This window comes from Tasmannia lanceolata, unplaced genomic scaffold (genome assembly GCF_043159265.1).
Source record: "Tasmannia lanceolata isolate RefF3 unplaced genomic scaffold, GAP_Taslan_0.1 ptg000019l, whole genome shotgun sequence".
In the NCBI taxonomy this organism is placed as follows: Eukaryota; Viridiplantae; Streptophyta; class Magnoliopsida; order Canellales; family Winteraceae; genus Tasmannia; species Tasmannia lanceolata.
The window spans coordinates 4,651,075-4,678,020 of record NW_027518696.1 but is presented as its reverse complement, the minus strand read 5'-3'; the positions used below and the strand labels follow the sequence as shown (position 1 = coordinate 4,678,020).

At 38.7% G+C, this 26,946-nt stretch overlaps 2 protein-coding genes across 2 annotated transcripts; both read left to right on the top strand.

Moving 5' to 3' along the window:
- Positions 1 to 6: 6 nt before the first annotated feature.
- Positions 7 to 17,997, top strand: LOC143852680 (Ribosomal protein L34e superfamily protein). The gene is made up of 2 exons (XM_077362214.1): positions 7 to 688; positions 17,541 to 17,997. Exons 1-2 carry the CDS (start codon positions 45 to 47, stop codon positions 17,578 to 17,580), a joined length of 684 nt encoding a protein of 227 aa, XP_077218329.1. The 5' UTR covers positions 7 to 44; the 3' UTR covers positions 17,581 to 17,997.
- Positions 17,998 to 22,208: 4,211 nt separating this feature from the next.
- On the top strand, positions 22,209 to 26,566 carry LOC143852679 (putative serine/threonine-protein kinase PBL7). Its single transcript, XM_077362213.1, has 6 exons — positions 22,209 to 22,746; positions 22,865 to 23,091; positions 24,128 to 24,516; positions 25,366 to 25,498; positions 25,798 to 25,887; positions 25,983 to 26,566. Exons 1-6 carry the CDS (start codon positions 22,437 to 22,439, stop codon positions 26,127 to 26,129), a joined length of 1,296 nt encoding a protein of 431 aa, XP_077218328.1. The 5' UTR covers positions 22,209 to 22,436; the 3' UTR covers positions 26,130 to 26,566.
- Positions 26,567 to 26,946: the final 380 nt, after the last annotated feature.

Here is a 26,946-nt window from a genome sequence, read left to right as displayed (position 1 = left end):
ATAAAAATGGTAAAAAAAACACACGGAGAGAGAGCAAAGCGAACATGCTCGTCTTTCTTTCTTCTTCTTACACCACAATGACCTCTTCACCTTCTCAGACCAAAAAACACAAGAAACCCTCTCCAAACCCTAACCCTAACCCTAACCCTAATTCATCTCTCCTCTGCAAACACTCCCCATCTGCAACCCTAGACGTTCTAATCCTCATCCTCGTTCTCTTTTCCGGCACATTCCTCATCACATCCTACTTATCTTACATCTTCCAATCCCTCTCTTTAATCCTCCCTTCTCTCTTCCTCATCCTCGCCGAATCTTTTCACGAATCTCCACTCCCTTTCATCCTCTGGTTCTTCGCATTTTTCGCAATTTCAATCCTCGCCATTGAGATCTGTTGCACTTACAGATCTAGAAAATGTGAAAACCCTAACTGTAAAGGGCTTAAAAAGGCAATGGAATTTGATATTCAGCTTCAGACTGAGGAGAGCGTGAGATCGGATTCTGGTGAGTTTGATAAATTGCCTTGGAAGGGTGGATCGGAGGGGAATCCGGATTATGAGTGTTTGAGATCTGAACTGAGAAAAATGGCTCCGCCAAATGGGAGGGCTGTACTGTTATTTAGGGCTAGATGTGGTTGCCCTATTGCGAAGCTTGAGGCGTGGGGGTCGAAACGAGGCCGGAGGCATAAGAAGTGAGTTTTTTTTTTCTTTTTTTTATCGATCAAGAGATTTGCATTTCGTTATTTCTTCTCATTTAAATTGTTTTAAGTTATTTTGAGTTTTTGACCATTGGATCATGAAAGAAAATGCATGTTAATTGTAATTCAGAAATTTCGCTTCTGTTTTTGTTGTCTTTCTTTCTGTTTTTATTTTAATTTGATCTTGAATCTGAGGTCACATGTTGTGGCTTTTCTTGAACACGGTTTTTCTTTTTTGTGTGATTGTGAGGGGACCTTTTATGTATAGATCCTATGTTGTTTTTACAATGACATGAAAATTATATGGTTTGTGTGCTTGGTAATATATCTAATGATATGCATCTGATCTTGGGTGTTCGTTGCTTTCTACTTTGCTATGGGTTGCCTTAGTTATGGGTTTAAACACCATGTTGGTTTTTCAACATATTTGAATCATGAAACAAGAGACGTTGAATTGATCAGATTGAGGGTCCTATCGGGTCTTTTAGGATGTTCGAGTTCTGAAGAAAATAATATTATAGAAATCAACGAAGGAAAACCCTTGTGGATTTCATATAAGCTCTGAATGGTTGTAATTTCTGTATGCTCATATGCTGGTTTCCTAGCATTTTTTTTTTATTAAAAAAACTGAATCGTATTTTGCTTTGTTGAGGTTTCCTTGAAACTTGGCAGTCAATGTGTATGCCACCGTTGAGTATGCAGCAATAGAGGAGCAAATGCTGATCTTGGGCGTTGGATGCTTTGTACTTTGATATGGTTTTGCTTAGTTACAAGTTTAAAGTTTAAACTCCACGCAGGGTTTACACCTATTGCCTTATTAAACAAGTTTTTTTTTTTTGTTATTAATAAAAAACTCCCAATTCACGTCATTGATCTTGTCACTCCCTCTTTAGAAAGGGAACCTTCCATGCTAAATCTGATGGAGGGTGACCCCTATGTATTGCATATGTATAATATCTCCTCTATGGATCCCATTAGCCTCCAAGGACTCACTTTATCCATGCCCATCAAATAACATTAAGGAGTCACTCCACTTTGATGTGATCTAAAAGTTAGTGAAGGCCCTCATCCTTTGCAAATGCGCTGACCAAAGTCATTTGAATTCTTTGGGCATACACCTTACCCCTCGTGCTTTCTAGATTTGAGGTTTTTAGATTGCCCAATGATGGTGCCTTCAATATTTTTGCTTCCTCCTCCACCTCACAACTTTTCACGATGATTTTACACCTTCCTAATTTTCTTTAATACCTTAATTTTTTGGACATGATAGCACCAATATATGATGCGACCTTTAATTCTCTGTCAATTTTACCAAGTCTTTTGCTTTGTTTTTCTTATGTCACTTGTTGCGTTATTTTCAAGTCAACTTGAAGGTTGCTAGTAGACACAATAACTATAGAATTCAACATCTCAACCGATGTTGTTACTTAAAGGACATTAGGGAGGTCTAGGTTACAAAGTCCTTGGGATGCCTAAGGCACTAGCCTAGTTGACCTCTGTCAATTTCACCAAGTCTTTTGCTTTATTTTTTAATGTCAGTTGTTTCATTATTTTCAAGTTGACTTGAAGGTTGCTAGCAGCCAGTCTAGGTTACAGAGTCCTTGGGATGCCTACGGCACTAGCTCACCTAGTTAACACCTAATTTTTCTAGGGCTTTTTTTCCTATGTTTTAAGTACTACTATATATCTATTCATTATTGTAACTTGAAAAATCATTTTAATCCAATGAAATAGATTGAAATCCGCTTAATGTTGCTACTTGCTACCCATAGGCACTGGTACGTGAGAATCAAATCCAGATATTATTCAATGACTCATAAAATGTCCATCAAAGAATTAACTAAATGTATAAAATAATTCATAATTAAGCATTTAAATCCATGATTACATGATCCATTCTATTTTTATGAATCGACAAAACCCTCTCCTGAAGTCCAATCTAATGATTAGAAAATGCTTGTATAAGAAAGAAATAAAAAGAATGAGCGATGAGAAGTTTTGTGGATAGAGGAATTTTCAACCAAAAAAGGGTATTGATCGTTGATCCCTTACCTTTTCTTTGTACCTTTTCTTTGGGGGTTGGGAGGAAGAGAGAGGGGGGAGGGGGTTAACTCCTTACTATTTCTTCTGACCCGTTAGGGATGATAGTACCTCACGATCAATTTTTGCTACTTTACACATTTTGTTACCTAGAAACTATTGCCTAAGCTAGAGTTGATTCTTGAGGAACATATGTAGGCTTGCTTTTCCATTTTCACCTCCTTTGGTGTATTCTTAGGGGAGCGCTTGGAATACCTTTAAGAATGCTGATCTCTATATAATGGCCAACTTGACGACTCCTGCATCGAACTTGCTTGGAATACCTTTAACAATGCTAATCTCTATATAATGGCCAACTTGACGACTTCTGCATCAAACTTGCTATGTAGATCAATATCATCCAAACCATCAATATATATTATGAATGTAGGCAAGTTGCCTGTGTCATGTGGCAAGTTGATGACAGATGATGATCATTCTCCTCTGTAGCTTGGCACATAAAATATCCACTCCGTATTAAAGTTGCAAATGGTGAAGGTTAAAAATTTTCCCAAGGTTTTTTTAAAAGAACAGAAAACGGCGTAAGCTTAAAAGACATGAGATGGGCGATAGCCTTTAACTATTGGTGACTCCCACTACTATCACAAGCTAATTCCTTGTAGGGCATCTAGATTGAAAAATTACCTACGGGATACTATTTCCACTCAATGCTATTACTTTTTTATGCGAAAGATTACAGTTTTATTACTGAATGTATGTAGAGCACAACCAAGGTTTTAAATTTTGTTCGAAATTCTAAATTTCGGGTTTCAGTCGAGACCTAAACCGTAATTGGGTAAACTCGAAACGTTACAAAATTTCGGTTCAAAATTTACGGAATATCACCAAAAAATCTGGATTTTATTCGTTATTTAATATTTCTTACTGAAATTTCAGCTGAAATTACCGAAATTTTCTACGTGTTAAAATATTACTTTATTTGATTTCGTCCAAAATTTTGAAATTTCGGCTAAATCTTCGGTTTCGGTGAGGACCAAAACGCATTCCGAAACCGAAATTTGAAACCATGAGCACAACTACATAATACTCTCATATGGGACGAGGCGTCCCAAAGAGTACAGCCAGCAGAAAAACCATAATAAACCCACCCAAAGACTCCACTATTACCCCAACCTCACTTCTTCCAGCATATTGTATCTGACAATGACGAGTTCCTCCTCTGCACCTCTAGCCAACTCCTTACAGTTACTTCCCTCTCTTGAAATGTGGAATCATTTCTAGCCTATCGAATAACTCTACTGATTTACCCTTCTTCTCATCCTTCAAGTTCCTCCAACTTAAGGCTCCAAAACCTTCCCATTGATTTTTTTTTCCAAAATACTATTTTATCCCTACTCTTATTAGACCACAGTATACAACGGACCAAAAGCTGGACAAAGTGGAACCTCTCCACTCCACGATCCCCTCCAGAACCAAATTCTGCTACCATCTTCAATGATATACCAAATACCCTAATTAAACAACAACTTCACCAAGCCTATCACTCCCCAGATCCCATAACCTACACTTCTAGATGTTACATTCTTACACTAACCATCCACTTCCCACCTTGAACAAACCCCATGCACAATTGGCTACTCTTAAAGACATACTCCCATAACACATCTTCTTACTCTCCAAAAAATTTCCTAGAGGAGCTCGGTTCCAAGTAAGCAAACCTCCATATCTTCTTGGCTTACACCTTCCCACCTTACTAAGTAATAATATGACCACCGTGCCATTGAAACAAGGAAATAAAGTGGCGGTAGGTTCGATAAGGCCAACTTGATGAAGCTATTAGTAATCCACCAAAGGAAAGGAGTTTGCCTTCCCACCTTTAGCTAAGTAAATAGCATGACCATTGTGTTGTTGAAAAGGTAGAAGTAGCGGTAGTTTCGATACGCCAACTTGATGAAGCTATTAATCCACCAAAGGAGATGAGTTTGCCTTCCCACAACACAATTTTTTTAAGCCTCTTCACCAGTGGATCCTAGATACTTGTGGATACAAGGGAAAAGGCCTAGATAGAGCTTGAAAGCGAGCCCTAAAGTGAGTATCTCATATAATCTGGATAAATAGCTTTCTCTTCATGGAGACCCTCATTTATCATCCTCCCCCCCCCCCCCCCCCCCCCCCCGCACACACGCCACCCCACCACACACACACAATGAATGCACATTTTCCATTTTCACCTTTGTTTTGACATTGCCTCTTAGCATCTCAATATAACCTTAAGATTCATGCCATGTTTGATGAATGTACAACAAGTGAGGAATTTGGAACTCAAAATGGTGCCCGCTAAAGAATCCAATTAAGCCCAATTGACATGCGTTCCTAGAAAACCTACTCAATGCCTTCTAACACCAGAGTGAATATAAGATTCTAGCAAAAGTTTTGGCGGATCGTCTTAAAGTAGTTCTCCCTATCATCGTTTCAGATGGTCAGAGTGCTTTTGTCAGTAAAAGACAAATCTTGGATTGCTCCTTGATTGCAAATGAGGCCATCGATTTTCGATTAAAAAGTGGTGAAAAAGGTATTGTTTGTAAATTGGACATGGAAAAAGCTTACGATCGGGTGGAGTGGAACTGCTTAGATTACATCTTAGGAAGAATGGGTTTCAGCAATAGATGGAGAGATTGGATGAGAAAATGTGTTTCATCAGCTTGGTTCTCGGTTTTGGTGAATGGGACTGCAAAAGGTTTCTTCAAATCTTCTAGGGGTCTAAGACAAGGGGATCCCCTTTCTCCTTTCTTATATGTGATTGTTGCTGAAGTTTTGAGTAAACTTATTCAAAGAGGGTGTGAGAAAGGTTTGACTGAAGGCTTCAGTATTGGCAAGGATCAAGTAGAGGTTTCCATTTTGCAGTTTGCTGATGACACCTTGCTTTTCAGTGTTCCGGATGAGTCTAAGTTGTTGAATATAAAGGCTATCCTTCGTTGTTATGAGTTAATCTCAGGTTAGCGCTCAAAATTTTTAAAATCTAGTTTTTTTGCTCTAAATATCCTGGAGGACGAGGCTCGAAAGTTAGTGGATATTCTGGGATGTAATTTTGATGCTCTACCCTCTTCTTATTTAGGTCTCCCATTGGGAGTGGGTAGACCTAGCAAAGCTCTGTGGGATCCTGTTGTTAATTGTATTGAGAAGAGATTAGACTCGTGGAAAAGAAACTTGGTTTCTAAAGGCAGTAGATTAACTCTAATCAAATTAGTCTTAGCCAATATGCCGGTATACTTTTTATCCCTATTTCATTGCCCTGCCCATGTAATGGCTAGGATGGAGAAAATTCAAAGGAGGTTCCTTTGGGGTGGTTCAAATCAAATCTCTGGAATTCCTCTGGTCAAATGGGAAAAGGTTTGTTCAAATATTAGAGATGGAGGTTTGTGAATAAAAAGGATTAAAGAATTCAATAATGTGTTGATGAGTAAATGGTTGTGGAGATTCGAAGAAGAAGAGCACTCCCTTTGGGCTAGGGTTATTAGTAGTAAGTATGGCTCATCTTCTGGTAGGTGGGAATCTACAGATTGTTATTCGAAGAAAGTTTTGACAGTTTGGAGAGACATCTTTAAATTATCTCATGTTTTTCGCAAAGGGGTGTCGATTCAAGGTTTACAAGGGGGATAAAATTAGATTTTGGCTTGATGCCTGGTGTTCCGAAGATCCCTTAAAAGTCATTTTTCCTAAGTTATTTTTTGTGGCTGCTGTTAAAGAGGTATTCGTTGTGGATTGTTTTGAAAGACTGGAGAACAAGATCATTTGGTGGGAATTTTTTTGATAGAGAATTATCATCTCTTTCAAATTTGTTCTCGATGATTGAAGGACCCTATATCAAAAGATTAGGATCGAATACGAGAATCTGGATTCATAGTAAGTCTGGAGTGTTTTCTGTAAAATCTTGTTATTCGAGCAGGGTGGCTGGAGATCCTGATGAATTAGTAGCAAATGTGTGGTCTTTTTCTTGCCCTCTAGGGGTGGCTTTTTTCGGTTGGGCTGTCAGCCGGGGGAGAATTCAAACAATGGATTTATTAAGAAAGAAAGGAATGATGCTGGTGAATCATTGCCCTCTGTGTCTTCAGGAGTGGGAATCGATTGATCATCTTTTCATTCACTGTAAGTACGCAAGGGTGATTTGGGGGCTGCTGCTGTCCAGATTCGGTATTCTTTGGGTTATCCCAAATTCTATTTTGCAGATTCTTCAATGTTGGGATTATGTGCCTTGGAAGAAAAAGGGGAAAGCTTTATGGAGGATTTGCCTTTTGGCTATTTGGTGGTCAATATGGAAAGAAAGAAATGATAGAGTGTTTGAAGGTAAGGCCAAATCAGCTTACGGGACCTTTCAAAGGATTGTAGCAATTTCTATTCAATGGGCTAAAAGCTCTCCTCTGTTTTTTGGTATCTCTGCTTATGATCTGTGGGAGGGGTGGCTTATAGTTTGCTCAGAAGGGTCTTCCAAGCCAAAGATTGTCCAACAATGGTCTAATCCTCCGCCCTGTTTTTTAAAACTTAATTTTGATGGAGCATGCTTTGGGAATCGTGGTTTGGGGGGAAGAGGTGGTCTTCTTAGAGATGAAAAAGGTTTGGTAATTTGGGCATATTCAGGTCCGTGTGGTCTATGCGATTCTAACGAGGCGGAAGTTAAAGTGGCTTTTTCGGGCATCTTGCATTTGGAAGTAGGATTGTTGGACAAAGTAATTATCGAAGGAGATTCTTCCAATGTAGTGAAATGGATATCGGGATCTGCTCCACCTCCATGGAGATTCCTCTCCATGATCGATGAGATCTCAGATAGATTATCAGGATCTCTAGCCTCTTTTAATCATGTGAGAAGATCAGCCAATGGTGAAGCAGATTGTTTGGCCAAATCGGGAGCTATTAGATCTAGCGTGGAGTAGTTTGATTTTATGCCTCCATAGTTTTTCTTGTTCTTCTTGTATTTTTTTTCTCTTTTCTCTTATATTCTTTTCTTAGTGGATCTTCTCGATTCCTTTTTAATATATTATCATGTCAAAAAAAACACCAGAGTAAATAATAACCTATAGAAGGTTATGTTTATTCAGTGCTTCATATAGGTTCATCATTGACCAAAATGGAGAACCATGTCGAGGAAATACACTAATCTATTTCTCTACCAGTTACTTAATAATAACCTATGGAAGGTTATGTTTATTCAGCGCTTCGTATAGGTTCATCATTGACCAAAATGGAGAACCATGTTGAGGAAATACACTCATCTATTTCTCTACCACTTACTTAGACCCATCATTTTAAGCAAGTCATTGAGAAAAAATGGTTGCCTTCATCAACTAAAAGCATGATGTCATCACTTAACAAGATTTTTTTTTTGAATGTTATCACTTAACAAGAATTATTCATCAATTTATTTAACTTCGCAACAGAAAAATTGTTTGCTATGAGTTTCGAGATCTTCATCTTCTCTATTATGAATTGGGGATTTCCACAGGTATTGTTCATGCGTGTCAAGTGCTACAAACCCAAGGGAATACCAAGATAAGAGATGGGGATAGTCCGTTACCCACATCCAAACATCCTCATCAAGTGCTCCATGATGATTTTTTCCACATTAGTCCAACCATCTTAATTTTTCTAGCATTAACTTGCAACGTGAGTACCATTGCAAACCTCCTCAACACAATTCATTGGTTTCTCACCTTGTTTGGGACTGCACAACTGAAAACGTTCATCATTTGCATATTGCAGATGAAGTTATGGATCCAATTCCATTCAAATTAACCCAAACAAAAAGGCCGTTTCCTCCACCACCGCTTACTAAGCCCTTTCCTACCATGGTTTTAAATTTCCACCTCAACCGACACGAAACAACCTAAATGTTTATGTTTCCATCCCCATCGTAACCAAAATCGAAGTGTAATAGTGGTATACTATATCAGTATGTATTTATATGAATTGCATGTGAAATGTGGTGAATGTCTTATGTATACATATTTATATGAATTATATACAAAATTTAGTATGTAATAAATTTTCAGACATGTGTGACAGTACATGTCACTAGGTGTTCAATGTTTTTAAACTGGATGGTTGCCTTACTTATGTCATGGTTTCCAAGTGTGTATTTGTGCTTATTTGTGGCATTTCAGAAGTTTCATCTTTAAATTTTATCATTTTGCATATGTTTCCATATGTTTCTGTACCGTAATTTTATAGAACTTTTACCGAAATTTCCAATTGAAACCGAAACATTTCCGTTTCCGTGGCAACAAAAGCCAAAACCGAAATTAAAACCTTGTTTCCTACTGGAGTGATCAGGAAGGGGGAGAGGGGGTCTCCCTGTTTGAGGTCCCTAGAGTTTTGGAAGAAACCTTCCAGGCATTTGTTAGTAAGAATGGAGAACAATGGGTGTTAAATATACCTCAAGCCCTCCATTTGATACCAGACTGCATTCTGAACACCAAATACAAGTCCATTGCTCAAATACAATTCCAGTAAAGGAAGCTTTGTGGCACACTGTCATTGGGGCAACATATGGTTTATGTGTTTTTTTTTTTTTTTTGGGGGGGGGGGGGGGGGGGGGGGGATGAGAGTAGAAATATGCCGATAAGAAAAGGCTCAGGGATATAGTGGTTAACTTTAAATGTCAACCCTTATATGAATCAAAAGATTAGGTTTATGGCGGGTTGGGGGAGGGAAATAGATTTTGGGATGACATTTTTTTAGATGAGTCCAAGTTATGCCATGCTTTTCTAGACTTGTGTTTTTTAGCTTTCCACGAGGGGTGAAGATCAAATATATTGTTGAGAAAGCCTGGGCAAATGCATTGAATCCCATCATGCTTGGGCGAGAGTAGTGCTAGGCATGATTTAAAATTTCGGCTAAAACATTTCATTTTGGCCAAAATATTTCGATTTCGGCTGCTACCAAAACAAAATCCACTTGGATTCGGAAAAATACCAGATTTCCCTTGAAACTTCGGGATTTTGTTAATGTTTTGGTCAAAATATGTGAAACATGCAACTTTTCAGATAAAAAGGTAAAGTATCTATCGACATTTTGATAGAAACCCTGACAAAAATCAACTCAATTCATAGGAAAGAGAAGAACAACGGGAGGATTCCTTGAAGAAATTTTTAATAAAATGATATAAACTTAAAAGAAAAACCAGTGGTGAAGAATCTTACCTAGATTTTCTCTGTGATTTTACAATAATTCGTCCGAAATTTCGTACAGAAACCGAAATGTTCGGTTTCTCCGATGACCGAAACCAGAATTTGCATATCCCATCAACTCAACTATAGGGATTCTTTTCATAGAAGAGTGGCAATGTTTACGGCCGGCTGCCAACCTGATGCCAACCCTCCTCCTTTATCCTGGCTTGGGACAGGCTGTGAAAAACACAGGCGGAGTTATATCCCATCAACAATTCGATAAAAGGATTCGGATCACAGATTCAAACCAAGGTTGCCAGGGCGGGAATCGAAACGGGAATCAAAAGCGGGAATCGAAGACTCCTAGTGAAGAATCCTACTCAAGGTTGCCAGAGCGGGAATCGAAGGCTCCCAGGGAAGAATCCTGCTTCCTTGATTCAAACAACATATTCTCGGTTAGATCACTATTCAAATGTTTGGTGGGTGATGAAAACACTTCATCCCCATGGGAAAAATTGGTTTTCATCGACTTCCCTTTGGGTGGTCGCTTTCCTTTGGATGGTGGCAGCAAGAACGATTTTTTTCTTTTTTTGGATGGCAGTGGCGGCAAGAAAGATTAACCTATGCAAAATGTTCAAGAGAACATTTCCGACTTGCGAGTAGGCACATTCTATTCAAAAGCGGGGATGAATCCATTCGATCACCTAATGATTCATTGCCCTTTCACCTTCTACATTTGAGGAGCCACACTATCGCTATTTGATGTGGTGGTTTCTGAATTCCGTAGAGTCCATCGTATTTGGATAGGTATCCGAGTCAATTGGAAGGGGGCGGCAAAGACCTATGGTATATTAATATGGTGCGTTTGGAATGAACGTAAGCATCAAATCTTTCAAGAGAGAAGCAAGTCCATTTATAAGATTGTAACGGAAATCAAACTAGATTTACTATAATGGGCAAAAGGCAAAAATTCTGTGAAATTGCTTTCATTGAGTATTGCCTTAAGTAATTGTAAGACGATCATATAGGAAGGAGATCAAAGAGTAAACCATCGCCCCATTGGCAGCCACCTCCCGAAGACGTGATTTAACTAAACTTTGATGGCAGCTTCAAGGCCAACCTAGGCCAGTGGGTATTGGAGAAGTGTTTAGAAACAACCTAGGCGAGTTTCTCAAATGCTACTCCAGTCCAATAGGAAAAATAGTCTCAAATTATGTGGAGCTGAGCTCTCAAAATGGGAGTTGTATTTTCGTGGAATCTCTATCTGACAAATTAATGATAGAAGCTGATTCTAGCAACGCTATTTCTATGGCCTTTGCAATAAGTCTATACTTGCTGTCAACAAGGCTGATTGGCGGGAAATCTTTCACCTCCATCTCTTTCTCCTTTCTAGGGCCAAGAATAATAAAGGTTACCTTAGGAGCTTTGCTTAACCTTCCTCTATCTACAAACTCTTTCTTCACTTCCATCACACCTTTCTTGATAATATCCCACATCTCACGATAGAAGGCAAATGAGAAACCATCCGACCCCGCAGCCTTATCCCCATCCATAGAAAACACAACCTCTCCAATTTTTTCTTCCTCAAAGTCCCTTTACAGCCACTTGATCTACCTTTAGAAATTTTTTGAAACTCCTACGCTTTTGAGTCTCAACGTCCACCGTCCTTCGCTTGAGTAAAGTTCCTTGTAAAAAGCTGAGTTCACTGACAATAGGTGCTTTCTCCTCAATCAAATTTCCTCCCACAAGTACACAATTTATAGATTTTTGTGTTTCCTAGTAATTGTCATCTCCTATAATAACCTAGATTTCTGCCTCCAAGTGATTTCTTCCAACCTAAGGATCCTTTTGTACTCTTGCCAAGCCTCCTCTTGTTATTTAATTTCTTCCTCTGATAAACTTCTCACTTCCTCTTCGTCCACTTCTTTGATGAAATTCATAAGATCATTTCGCTTTGAAGTCCGGGATCCAATTTTCTCTATCTTCCATCATTTTGTTTTCTTCCTCTGTTATCGTTGTATTCTACCCGTTTTATTAGGGGTACAACTTGGGTCGACCCGATTTTCAACCGAAGAGGGCCAACCCGACCCAACCCGGCTGACTTTTTTCTCAACCTGAATCCAATCCGAACCCGGCCCGAGTTGAAGGAAAAAGAAGAAGATATACACTGAAGAAACAGGAAAAAGAAGGAAGAAAGGAAGGATCCTTCTACTTGAGAGGGTTCATGTTCTCTGTCTTCAGGGATCAGCCATTGTCGCCCCGCTTCAATAATTTGCCGTGAAGCTGTGTCTACTGGTGAAGATTAGGCATTGCTGTTGGAGTGGAAATCCAGAAAAAAATTGGATGGTTAGTTTTGTTTCATATTTTACTCAAGAAAGAAGAAGATGTGAAATAGACGAAGAAATGTAAAGAGGGTTAGGGTTGTATGGTCTACAGAGAAGGAGATGATGAGTGGTACAAGACACTTTCTGACAAAAAGTAGAAGGTGCTATTGAAAAGAGAAAATTCCTGATTACTTCTTCTAAAAGGTAAGAAATAATTAATACAAATAGGCTGAAAGGACTGAAAGACTGTTGCTACTCCCAAAAAGTAGAGGGCTTTTCGTGATGAAAATTTCATCGGCCCTCTTAAATATTTCAGTGGAGTGCTTATTGAAGAAAGCAATACAGTAGAGTCGGGTTTTGCCTCGGGTCGGGTTTCCAATGCATCAACCCGAACCCGACCCGAAAGTTTCTCGGGTTGCTTTTTTTCAACCCGAACCCATCTCGAAAGTTCCTCGGGTTGCTTTTTTCAACCCGAACCCAACCCGCCCGAGAAATGTACAAGTGTACAACCCAACCCCGAAAAAAATTGGGTTGAACCCGTCGAGTTCGGGTTGAGCCCGGACCAAGTTGCACCCCCTACCTTTCTAGCTATTTGAAGGGCATTATGTCTTTTTACCCTCCAAATGAATCGTAGGATTAATGTAGAAAACAAGATTATTGTTGTTCGGCAGTGTGCCTATGTCCATGGGAGAAGAGTTTTCACTATTTTGGTTTTAGGGTTACAAAGTCTTGAGATATGAGAAGATCTGTGAATGGTTTGGTGGATGATCTGGCTAAGGCGAGGGTGGACCGTCTCTTTGTGAGGGAGATAGTCCAGGTAATCCTATTGTACCCAATGACATGCCTTGACTTCTGTTTTTCACTATTTGATGCAATGGGGACACCTTCTCCCTTTTGCCTTTTTATGGGCTTGCAATAAAGTTTTTTGTTATCCTAAAAAAAAACCTCGAGCTTTGCCACGAAAACACAAAGGAAACCTTCTCCCTGTAACCCCAACATGTGACTTAGTCCGCGTGTGCGTCACGCACATGAGTCCGTCAGGGTCATATAAAATGTCAGAACACAAGACATTTGCACAACAATCTCCACCTTGGCTAATTTTGCAAGCACCTGAAGATCAACTCCACTGTGTACTCTTTGGAACATAGTTCCACACCTCATGCACATCAAGTGCCCATCCCACTGCATGGGATGCCTCGGCAATCATCACCAATTGTTGATATTGGCGAAGTCCAAGCGATGCTTGAATTTGGCTGCTGTAACTTTGTTAGTATATCTGCTGCATTGGCGTCTGTATTTTTCCAGGTTGATGCTTTAATTTGGCACCCATTCTCTTATCTTGTGATACCTCACATGTATATGTTTCGTACTGGCATTATATACTTGATTCTTCGCCAAATATAAGGTTGTTTTAAGGGTAATATTGTGAATAGTTAGTTGTCATTTATTTTCATTAGTAAGGGTGTTTTGAGGGTAATAGTGTGATTAGAATGAGAGGTTAGTGTTGTAATAAGAAAGATGAGGCTAGGGGGAGAAGGTAGTGAGGATATAAAGCAAAGGAGAGGTGGATCGATTGAAATGGTGGAATGCCATGTGGCAGCCAGGAGGACCACTTGTGGAGATTCGGTTGGGGACCACTCATGCCAAGGGGCCACCAAGCATGCAAGGAGGAGCTTTGGGGACCACATAGACTACTATCAAGAAGACATGTGGCACCAAATGGGAGGTTGGGACCACTTTTTATAACTACCAGCCTCATATCATTGACACATGGCATGGGATCATTTGAGGCAAAAGGGGGACCACATCCATGGGCACCTCCCATGCTGCCATGTGGCGAGCCACATCAGCCAACAAGCAAGCACAATTGGCAGCATAAGGGAAGGTTCTGGAAGGCCTCCTTTCCTCTATAAATAGAGGAGAGGCTTCCATTTTGAGTTCAGTTTGTTAGATGGAATAAAAGCTAGTCGTGTTTAGCTCCTTTGGAGGGTATGAGTTTTTTCCCCCTTTTCTATGGATATGAGTGGATCCTCTTCAAAGTAAGTGCATCCTATCCGTCCATCCTATTCCTTTGAAGCCTATCATCAGTTTATTACGAATAAAATTCAGTTTTGTTTCCTGTTCCAACCTTAGAATGTCTCTGTTCTTCACTTCTTTGACTTCTTTAGATTCAGTTATTTTGTCATTTGTTTGTGCTGTAAATTCCATTTATAAAGCCATGAAGCACTTGTGACAGTATCTTGTGCCAGAGATCACCAGTACAAAGAATTCGTATCAGAACTGTCTACTAATCTTTTCCTAAGGTAACATGTGGAAATGACCTATTAGATCTTGAGCTTTTAACTCAGATCTGACTCTAAAGACAAGATCATAGTTCTTGATATTTCTGGAACTGTTAAAAAGATAACTTATTCTTGAATCTCTCTTCCTATTAATCCTATACCATGCCTGAGCTATCTACTAAGATCGATCTAAGCTTTGACAGGTTTTTGCCGAGTTTGTTATCAACAATCCTTTCCATTGTTCTTTAGAAGCCATAAGTGACGTGCCTGGATTGATTTGGATCTTTTCTTTGGCAATCAAACTTTCGCGCCGTTCCACTCCATATCAAGGAATCTATGAAGGGGCTGATAATCAACTGGCTGCTTAGTTCCTACAGTTATGAGGAACCTGGAATGTAAACGTGCTTTAATTCCAGGCGTAGTGTCATTGTCCAAGAGGGTTGCAACTAGCTTTTTTAAGGAGTTTATTGACGAATATTTGGTTTCTATCATTTTTTGCTTTATTGGCGGATAACATTTAAATGGCTGTGGCCATGAATTTATGACCACACAGATCCTACGAGATATGGCCATTTATGGTTAGAACTTGATGATGTAGAGTTTGATTTTACACAGTTAACTTCCACGAAAAAATGGGAGCAATAAAACTGCTAGTATCTTTTCAAATTGGGAGATGACATCTGCACCTCCTTGTTTCAATATTTACCTCTTTCTTTGAACTTTTTCATTGCCTCATACAATTCCCAAAAGCTATTGACAACAAATCATGTAAGTAAAATAAAGAAGGGAGCGACAATATCAAAACACGGGGTGGAAATATCTTATTTCTTACAAATTATGAACTATATTGACGTTCTTTTAGTTCGGTGGAGCTTGGTTCTCTTGGATTAGCAACTAAGAGAATTTGGTGATGGTTAATTGGATCAATTTCTTATTTCTAAAGAATGGGAGGAGCATTTTCTTGGTTCTTGCCAAAATGTTCTTCAAGAGCAATCCCAAATCATGCTTTGATTCTTCTTGAGTTGGTATGTCTTTTGTATTCAAATATGGGTCGTTTGAATTTTTGGGCTTTAAGGAGAGAGGTTGTTTCACCTCCACCATGACCAAGTGCATCACCCGAGAGTCAGCCTTTCACCTTTCTGTGAAGGCTGTGATGAATATCTCCAAAAATCATGTTCTATAATATCCGCATTTCACAGAAAGATGAAAGGCTGATTATTGGGCGGCATATTTAGTCTCGACGGAGGTGAAGCAATCTCTTAAGGAGAAAAGTGGTGGGGACATCTTGAGGTGGAAGAATGAGAAGGTTTCAAATTCATGTAAAAGCTGAATATACTAAAAAGAAGATTAAAGAATGGAAAATTAATATTCTCAGCTCATTATTGGCTAATAAAGGTCCCCTCCTCGAAAAAGAAAATTTGGACAAATTGGTAGAGTTGAGAAGTTTGTTGGTTGAAGAAAAGTAAAAGAGTTCCATTCTCAAGAAAGAGTTCAAAGACATGGTTAGGTGGGAGGAGTCAAGTTGGCATCCAAAACCGAGCATGACCTAGTTGAAAGGAGATTGGAACATGACATTTTCATAAAGTAGCTAATGCTAGAAGGAACCTCACCAAAAGCTCAAGGAAGTGTGGTCGTGTGGTGGAACCGGGGAAGCGATAAATGATATTGGACAAGTTTCATTGGTTCGTTCAAAAAGTTTTATTCCAAGGATTGCATGGAAGAGAAGAGAAGATGGATTTCCCCACCTAGTGGCATGTTAGCACACTTTTTCAGGGAACCTCGTTGGGTTGTCTAGGTCCCTTAAGGATCGTATGTGTTTATGGCGTGCTTTCCCTAGTTTGCTTGGCATAACGTGTATTAATGATTCCATCATGTCTCTTCTATGTGGCCTCTCCATCTTCTTTCAGGAGCCTAGGGAATTTATGAGTTGAAGGTACAATCCTTTAGTGTAATCAAGCGGGCCCTATGTCGAAGCCTAGGGCCTTGAAGAGTTGCTCACCTTATGGATGAAATCTTGGATTATTGTTATGGAGATGACCTTTTTTCACACATCACTAGTAAAATGGCACACAATGTTGTGCGAACACGCACAGTGATATGTCTATGTAATGGTGTCTCAAAATGCTTTTTCTTTTATGTTCAAAATAAAGGGAAAAAAAACTGTATATTCAACTGCTGATTGTTTGTAGCCCTGATCATGTAGTCAAGATCTCTCTTTGACCATGGGGCTTGGAATTTACTGTATCACGTGGTGGTGGTCCATCAGATCAATGGTCCTGATCATTCATGAATCACAAGCTCTTTCTTACAAAGTGTTCATGCCTATCTAAATCAATTTGGACGGTGCCTGTTCCTATCACTGAACTCTATCTAGACTTCACCTATCCTCTATTTTACTTGTTAGGAAGATCTGATTATGGATTCGTTATTGCTAAGGCCCTGTTTGTTTTAGATTGTGTCAACCGATTGTGATCCACGAGCCTATTATTGGACTCAAAATTTCGTTTAGTTTTGAGTCCAATAATAAGTTTGGGCTCACAACCTTTTGTCACATTCTAAGGCCCTGTTTGTTTAAGATTATGACATCCGATTGTGATTGCCAAACTGATTATTGGACTCAAAATTATGTTTAAATCTGAGTCCAATAATCTGTCTAGCACTGACAATCGGTGGTCATAATCTCAAACAAACAAGCCCCAAAACGAACTGGACCTAAATTTAATGGTTCTGAGTGAGGAACTACGGAGAGCTTGCCACTTTTGCACTTGTGCATTTCTGCAGAGTGCTTTTGCATATAGGAACAGCCACCAAACAGGTCATATTTGACATTTAGGCAACCTGGGTGTTTTTATGTGCAGAAGTACCCCACAAAATTGTGGAAATGGCTAGACTGTTTGTGATATTTTTAATGTTAATTCTTCGCTTAAATTACTAATGTTATATTTGATCCCTTTCTCTCGAAAAAAGGAAATATATGTTGATTCTCATTACACATAAATGTTAATACTAATTACGTGTTATAATGGATGGTTAATTGCAGGGGTCTGAGCACTTTGGCCATTGAGGGAGGAGATCGCTGATTGCTATTGCGGTCATGCCGTGAGTCAAGTTTCATCTGCTTCGTTTTCTTCAGATTATGAATTTCTTGCATTTTCCATTCCTAGATAACTTCACTGTTGCTGATATCTGTCTTTGCCAAAAATATGAACCAGCCCAAGTATAGAAGTACATAAGCACACACTCTGATGATATGTCTTCCATTTTTAAGAAAACCTTCCTGTTGTATGGCTACCAAGCCTACCATATGGTAAATGATTTCTCCGTCTGCTTCCTGTTCTATGGCTACCAAGCCTACCATGTGGTAAATGATTTCTCCGTCTGCTTCCTGTTCTACGGCTACCATATGGTAAATGATTTCTCCATCTGCTTGTGAACATGCATTTATACTAATAAAAGATACCAAGGGGTAATGAACACTGGTTTGCTCCCTTTAACTAGTTCCTGTTTCCTTCTTTTAGTGAAATGCATGTTATTTTTTGGGAAATGATATCAAAACTTCAATGTTTTGATAAGATGCGGGAAGCGTCTTATTGTCTAGCATTTAAAGGGCTGTCAGAAGGATTTTACAGTTCTCAAAAAGCACTTATAAGCCCTGTAAATACTAAGCGACAAGATGCTTTGCGCATCTTATCAAAACAATAGAGTGCTGAAATCATTTCCCTATTTTTTAGGGGAGGGATCTCTCTCTCTCTCTCTCCCTCTCTCTCTCTCTCTGTTTTTTTTTTTTTTAATGGCTTTAGGGTATAAGGATATCTGCACTCTTGATTTTTTTTTAATTATGGAACGTTCCCCTTGCTTTATTGGCATTTTGAATTTTGCTGTTTGTAGCTTTTTTGGGACAGCAAAAATGAAGAGAGGAGAGTACCATTATTAAAACAAGAGTGCCAATATCATTCCCTTGTTTTCACGGTGCTTTTGCAGGCCGAATAAATCTGGAATTTTTGCACAGTGCTGTCTTAGTATTGGATTGGAAATTCTATGGCTTGGCATTGGATTAGCTGAAAATTTTGTTTGCGATATTGACAGAAAATAGAAAGTTAGAAACTAAAAGATAGATATTACCCAAGTGAGCCAACCCCAACTAGTTTGAGACAAAGGCTTAGTTGAGTTGAGTTGAAACGATATCTGCCCCTCACCCCACCCATATTTTGATAATGGCACTCCTGTCTTTCATAAATACTCTTTCTGATTCGATGATGGTTTTGGGGGAAATGTAGTAGGGAATTTTATAAAATTTACTAATTACATCATATGGTAGGGCATGTGCCAGTCCCTTTCTGTGGCTATGTATTTCATTGTAAAATAGATGGTAACAGTTCACAAACATGTAAAGTGGGACCCACCTAATTAGACTCAGTCCCAATGCTTCCACTTATCAAAGGGTTAGGATCATCTCATGGATAAGATTTTTGAGGCTGTCTATCTAGAACGGGGACCGACAAAATGAAGGGTTTAGATCCTCTAAACAGGAGCCCCCACTAATCAGTAAATCATTACATCTTTCCAGCAGTCAGTGGACCCCACCCATACATGCTAGACAAGACAACGAACCTTTCCTCTCATTTATTACAGCGAATGATGCAGTCTTGGGGCAACACAACATGCCATATGCCATGTCCTTTTCAGTATGCGGATATTTCATCAGGTGGGCCCCACTCCCCCTCTACGGGTCTATCTGTATCTTGAGAATTGCAAGGGGAAGATTAAAAGATCCCACCATTGAGATGAACGGTCTGGATCTTTGAAGGATGCAATATGTAAGAGACCCATTACAAGATCCCACCATTGGGGTGAACGGTCTGGATCTTTGAAGGATGTGATATGAAAGGGAGCCCATTAAAAGATACCACCAATGATGGGATGTATATTGTGTAAGGGACCTATTGAAAGACCCCACCGTTGCGATGAACGGTCTGGATCTTTGAAATGGTGGGATTTGTAAGAGTCCCATTAAAAGATCCCACCTTGAGATGAACGGTCTGGATCTTTGAAAGGTGGGATATGTGGGCCCACATGAGCTGTAACTACCAAGGCATTATTAGTCTTGCCTCTCTGAAACGTCTCTATTTAGACCTGCCTGTAAAGTCATGCAATACTCTCTCTCTCTCTCTCTCTCACACACACACCCAAATCAAAATCGAGATACCCGTGATGTTAGGTATGAGTTTTCTATGGTAGGGTACCTTCTGAAGAGGGAAACTGATCTGTGTACTTAGTTTTGATAGATACAACCCCCAAGGAGTTGTAACCTGTAACATCCACACGAATGAATGGAGTTTAAAATAAGTAGAGGAGTGTAGGTATCAAAAGATGGGGTCCTAACAGGAGAGCTCCCTTTCAAGAGACATGTAACCATGGTTTTAAATTTCGACCGAAAGCCTACATTTCGGACTGAAATTTCCATCAGAACCGAAACCGAAGTTGCAAATACCCGAAACAGTATTTTATTTCATCCGAAATTTTGAAATAACCAGAAATCTCATTTTTTTAATTAAATAATATTTTCCTGAAATTTCCACCGAAATTACCGAAATTTGGTATTAAATATAATATTATTTTTAATTAGCGTATTGGATTTCGGCCGAAATTTCAGTATCGGTGAGGAACAAAACGCATTCCGAAACTGAAATTTGAAACCATGATTGTAACCACATAAAGAGAAGAGGATTTTGTGCAATGGTTGGATCTGATTGCCGGAATCAGGCGCTGGAATCAGCATCCTATTCCAACTATTGCATTTGGTTCAAAAACTGCACGGAATCAGGTGGGACAGAATCACAGAAATGCCACCGGAAGGAATTAGGGACCGGGGAATGCCGGAATCTATTTGCGGCCCCAAGAGGTGGCATTCTGATTCTGCTCCAGTTGGAAAAAAAAAATTATTTATTTTTATATGTTGGTAACAGAATAAGATGCCGATTTATCTTACACAAATTGAAACTACAGGGGTCTGCTTGTAACTTTTTAAACATTAGGGGTTAAGTTGAATGTGTCAAAAACCACAGGGGGTCTAAGTGTATTTTTCCCAAGTTTTTAAGAATCCTCAGTTAAGTCATGACACACAATTGCACTGGCGCACGATCAGAGCAGTTGATCTGGTGGTCCATTGTATTAAAAAAAAGTGGGGATACGCACATTAAATTTCTCAATTTCTGATCAATTGTATGATCAAGATGGTGGGGATATGCACATTGAATTGCAAATACTCGTTTTAAAAAAAAAAAAAAAAAAGCACCAACTAAAATTTCGGACTTATCGGAAATCGGAATTTCAGCCGAAACCCAGAAATTTGGTACTAGCACACGAAATGCCTTTATTTAGGATGAAATTTCAGTCGAAATTCTTTAACGGAATAAAAAAATAATATTTTATAACAAATTTCAACGAAATTCTGAAATTAACTAAATTAAATTTCGGTTTCGGAATGTTTTGGTTTCGGTCTTTCGGATTTCGGTCAAAATTTCAAACCATGTTTGCAATTATAAACAAAGTGTCAACATCGATCAGTTTTTTTTTTTAACAACATAATTTGGTTTAGATCATGGGCAGTGATAAATTGACCCCCGTCTCTCTCTCTCTCTCTCTCTCTCTCTCAGCACTGCCCTATATGGAGGTTGATTTAAGATATATGAGGGTCAATTTATCACTTCCCTAGATCATTTGGTAACATTCAATCCCATAGTGCACAAATGAACAGAAAAGTAGAAATGAATGGAAAGACTGCAAGATGTATACACCGAGAATTTACGTGCTTATGCCAAGCAGGAGCGGAATTACATATAGCGTGAGGGGGGCGAGGGGGGCCACGCCCCCGCCCCCCTAAAGATTTGCGAAATCACTAATTTTTAATACCTATAATTTTGGATAGAATTTTATTGCTATAAAATAGGGATTTTATTAAAGAGAGGTGATATCTCCCAATCTGTAGGATAAAATCCCCTCCTAACCTTTCTGTGAGAAAGTTAACTGCTCTTGAGGATAAATTCACCCGCTCTACGTTTCTAACCTTTGTGAGAAAGGTTTACTCGATCGCTATAAAATAGGGATTTTACTCCTTTTACGTTTCCAACGTTTCTGAGAAAGTTTAACTCACAATTCTATTGTTATAAAATAGGGATTTTATTAAAGGGCAATGATATTTTCCCATCTGACGGATAAAATCTTCTCCCCACAACTCAGATCATTTGTCCATTATCTGCCCACTTTTTAGCCCCACAAACGGACACCCTAAGGTGATCCAATGGAGCTGATTTTTGGTGGACACCATATCCATGAAAGGGTCCATCAAATGAATGCTTTGGTTCCCACCAAAAAATGCGACCCCCCCTGTTTCTTGCTCAAGCGCAGATATCAGCTTATCTGCGCTCGAGTGCAGAAACCCTTTTTTTTTACTACTAGTGCAGTCCCCCAAGTGTAACTTCCTGGTTCCGCCCCTGATGCCAAGTTGCCTGCTTCCAGAGAGAACAAAATACAAGAATTATGATTAACCCACAAACCAGCAAATTGCAGCCCTTTGTCAACAAGACAAGTATGAGGTTGCATTTAAAGCAAAGCGAATATAGGCAGATATTTACATTATTACATAGAAATGACTGATCATGATGGACCCGAATAGAAAAGAGAGCAAGACAATGCCCAATGATAACAAAACAAAACGAGAGAGAGAGAGATGCACGTGATGGACATCAATCAAGGAAACCAGCCTCCTCCATGTGGTCATGGATCCGAATACATGGGTCTTTGCTCTCTTCACTCACCATTCTTTATTCTTCTCTCATATCTCATCCATCTCTCTCTCTCTCTCTCTCTCTCTCTCTCTCTCTCTATGTTTTGAATCTCTTCTCTCTATCTCTTTCTCTGTGTGGTTTAGGACCTCATGGGGAACAGTCCAATTGTCTCTACACCAAGACCACCATCACCCCAAACTCGAAGAACTACCCACCACCATAATCTTTCTCACCACCACCACCATCATGGAATCCCCTCACATACTTTACTCATAATCATAATTCCCATCATCATAATTATCTTACTTATCGCCGCTTTTCTACTTTTAGTAACTTTACGCAGAATCAAGTCTTCAAAGAGCAAAACCAACAGCAGCATTAGCAGCAACAACACCAGTAGTAAAGTTTCTAAACTTAGTAGTATCAGTATCACCACCATCAATTCTACTACTAGCCCTGGTGAGTACCCATTTCCAATTTTAGAATTTTTTCGCAGATTGTGGTGGTTATATGTTAAAAAAAAACTTATGGGTTCTCTTTTTTAACTTGATTTTGTTGGATATTTGATGGGAAAAAGATGTAAGGAGTTGTCTTTATAGAGGGAATGTGAGCAGATTTAGAGGAGGGCAAGTGTTCACCTACAAAGAGCTTGAATTGGCCACAGATAAGTTTAGTGAAGATAATGTGATTGGCAATGGAGGATTTGGAGTTGTGTATAAAGGAACCTTGGTTCATGGAACTCTGGCTGCAATTAAGGTGTTGAATAGGGAAGGAAAGCAAGGAGAACGTGAATTCAGAGTAGAGGTAATTTTATCTTCTTTTTTTTCCACCATTTTCTTTATTTTTCTTTCCCTTTATTTTTTTACCATTTTTTGAATATTGGGGAAAAGAAGTAGAGAACAGCAAATGCACAATCAGAATAGAATCTTCTCTTACACAATCAGCAAATACCTAATGAGAATTCTACTATTATCTCCTCTCTCTCTCTCTCTCTGTTTTGGGAAAAGATATATAGCACAACCATTCTTTAATAATTGCACAAACCCAGCTTGTTTTTTTTCCTTTTTAATTGGTTTGTAAGAGCTTTTTTGGGAACTGTAAATCTGTAATAACCCTTGACAGCTCTTTAAATAATAAAGACAAGATGGGTTATTGCAAATATTAAAACATGGTCGTTTTGATATCATTTCCTATTTTTTTATTTTTTGTTGGAGATAAGACCCATGGAAGAGCTTCAATCTCTCCACGTTCATTGGGTATTTGAAAGTCTTAGATTGTCAGAGTATATTCAATACGACAATACTATAGATTGGGAAATGATATCTATACCTCCTATTTTGATAATGGCACTCCACATAATTTTGAGGGCTGGCTCTCGGGAATCGTAACGAGACAGATTTCACTTCCATCCTATCCCCAAGTCCCTAACTTCCTAACTAAGTGTGTCTCCCAAAATCAGCCCAGACACTTTCCTGTGAATGGCTGAGATTAATCTAACTGAAAAACTATTTTATTTTAATCTCAGTCATTCAGAGAGAGGTGAAACATACTCAATTGTAACAGCCATTAAAAGCAAAGGAAGTGATATTAGCACAACCCTGTTCTTATATTTTCACTTGTTCATCTTGTCTTTTAGTATTTACCGAGCTGTCATATCGTTATTAAAATACGGTTGTGTTGATATCATTTCCTAGAGCAAATTTTTGAGGTGTGTCTCCCAAAATCAGCCCATTGACTTTTTGTTTAATGATTGAGATTAAAAAAGTGGTTTTTCTTTTACTACTGATGGGTTGGAGAGTGTCTTTTTAGGTATTTGATGAGTATTACAACACAAATGCAGGTTGATCTATTGAGCCGATTGCACTCTCCTTACTTGGTTGAGCTGTTGGGCTACTGTGCTGACCAACACCACCGCCTCCTAGTATTTGAATTCATGCCCAACGGTAACCTCCAACATCATCTCCACCCTTCCTCCCACAAGCAATATCAGCCGTTCGATTGGGGGACCCGCTTGAGGATCGCCTTGGATTGTGCCAGAGGTCTGGAGTTCCTACACGAGCATTGGATCACCGCGGTCATCCACAGGGATTTCAAGTCCAGCAATGTTCTCTTGGATCAAAATTATAGAGCCAAGGTGTCAGATTTTGGGCTGGCCAAGATGGGTTCTGACAAGATCAACGGTCAGATCACAACCCGGGTCTTAGGGACCACTGGATATTTGGCACCCGAGTAAGTGTTATGCTACTTCAGATGAATTCTTCTCAATGAGTGGCGTACTGATGTTGGATTCTACTACTTAAGGATTCATTGGATACTTCTACATCTCTTTTATCTGTTTTTCTTCTTCTTCTGAATACTACTACAACTATACAATTATTACATCTCTGTAATTATCCATCGTAATAGTAAGTTTTTCATATGAATATAAAATACTTTTTTTTTTACTTAACCTATAAAAATTCTCAACATGTTACATTTTATAACTATATTATTATGTAAAAAATTTAAAATTTAAGAATTGAATAAATTTTTTTTACTGAATCTACAAATCTTTCTTTTTGAGGTTAGTTGAGTGTGACACTTGATACCCATGTCTGGATTTCGACACTCACACAACATAGCATGCCACATCCACTCATAGTTTTGGAGAATATTTGTTGAAAGCATAGATGTGGCTAAAAAACCCTATGATTAATACAGGGCACCTCTTTACAACAATCAGGAAAGCTTCAATGATGAATGGCTGTTATGAGAGATTGCAACATTACCTATATGAGGTTAAAAATACATCAAGAATGGAATATTAAGAGAAGAGCTGCATTTTCGCTTTTTCTTTAAAAGTTCTTACTGTTTTGATGTTGGAAGTATTCCATGTTTCACACATTTTCTTCATAATATTCAGTTCTGTTAGAAATCATCAGAGCAAAAATTCAATTTAGTGTCATTCCCCATGTAAAAATACAGCATTTTGATGACTGTCTATTTGATATATTTTGGGTTTTAAAGAAGAAAAAAAAATATTGCATTATATTTTGGGAAGAGAAAATAGGCCTTAAGGAGATGAATCTGTTAATGTAGGTATGCGTCGATGGGCAATCTGACCACAAAATCAGATGTTTATAGTTATGGGGTAGTTCTTCTAGAGCTTCTAACAGGCCGTGTACCCGTCGATACCAAAAGGCCTCCTGGAGAACATGTCCTGGTTTCATGGGTTTGTAACCAAACTCAGATCAACTTTTTATTCTTTTTAAGCATTTAGTGGGCTTAATACACATGCATCTCCCATTCAATTTATAGATAAAGCCTGAAACTTGGGAAGAACGCACCAGAATGATCATGATGGTGTTGGTTCTGACACCAAATTACTATTTTTGATGCTCTGAGGTTTCGAAATAGAGAAAAGAGTTCCTACACACTAGTTTAGATAACTTATCTACACCCTAGGCTTAAAGGCAAAGTAGATTTTTAACCAGTAAGTTTTAAAATGGGGACCATTGTTTGATATCTCAGGCTCTTCCAAGGTTGACCAACGGAGACAAGGTTATGGAAATGGTGGACCCAGCTCTAGAAGGCCAATATTCAAAGAAAGAACTAATTCAGGTAAATTCATCAATATTGTTATCATCACTAGCATCTTAGACACCAGAACAAGTCAATTCAAATATAGATTTTTTTTCACATTCCTCATGTTACAGGTAGCTGCCATTGCTGCTGTGTGTGTGCAATCGGAGGCAGATTATCGACCCCTCATGACGGATGTCGTTCAATCTCTAATCCCTCTGGTTAAGAGCCATACAACAACTTGCCCCAACCCCACTTCCAAATTTCAGCATCAAACATAACTGTACCAACAACATTGTCATGTTCTCCCGTCACCAAAAAAAAAAAAAAAAACAGTGGTATGTTCTTGATCTCCAGAAATCAGTGTCAGAAAGTGATGTGAAGATCAACAAAAACAGAGGAGAATGACTGCCAAACCATTTCCAAGAGGAAGAAAAATAACTCAGTTCATTTCTAGCAGGCATCTCAGTTAGTCATAGGTACTAATCTCCAGTACAAATATGTGATAAAGAGTAGAATGTGTTATTTACTAACATTTTCAGTTTCAGAAGTTCGTTCTGTTAATATATGAACGCAGAGTTATAGTGACCAATGTACATCAGTTCCTTGTTTTCTGGTTTCAGGTAATAAAGTTTTGTACATTTAACGGCCAAAAAATCGAGAAACGATAAATAAATTGCAAAATGGAGGAACTGTGACAGATACATCTTTCAACTGATTGCAAGGGTAATATCTCTCCCAGGGGCGATGCCAGAAATTTTGCACAAGGGGGGCAAAAATTATAGTAATTTTTTATCTATCTTAAAATTAAGATAGAAAAAATTTCTATCTAAAATTTTGCACGAGGGGGCAAAAATTATAGTAAATTTTGCACAAAGAAGGGAGATAATAATGGTAACATTAAAATTTTAAACTTATTTTCTATCTTAGGGATGATTGGAAAGGGGGGCATATTTTTAAAAAAGGGGTAAGTATAAAAAAATATTAAAAAATAAAGGTATATATATATTTTTTCCAAAAAATAAGGGGGGCAATTGCCCCCCTTTCCTTACAAGTGGCATCGCCCCTGATCTCTCCGCTGCAGATGTATCCATCTCC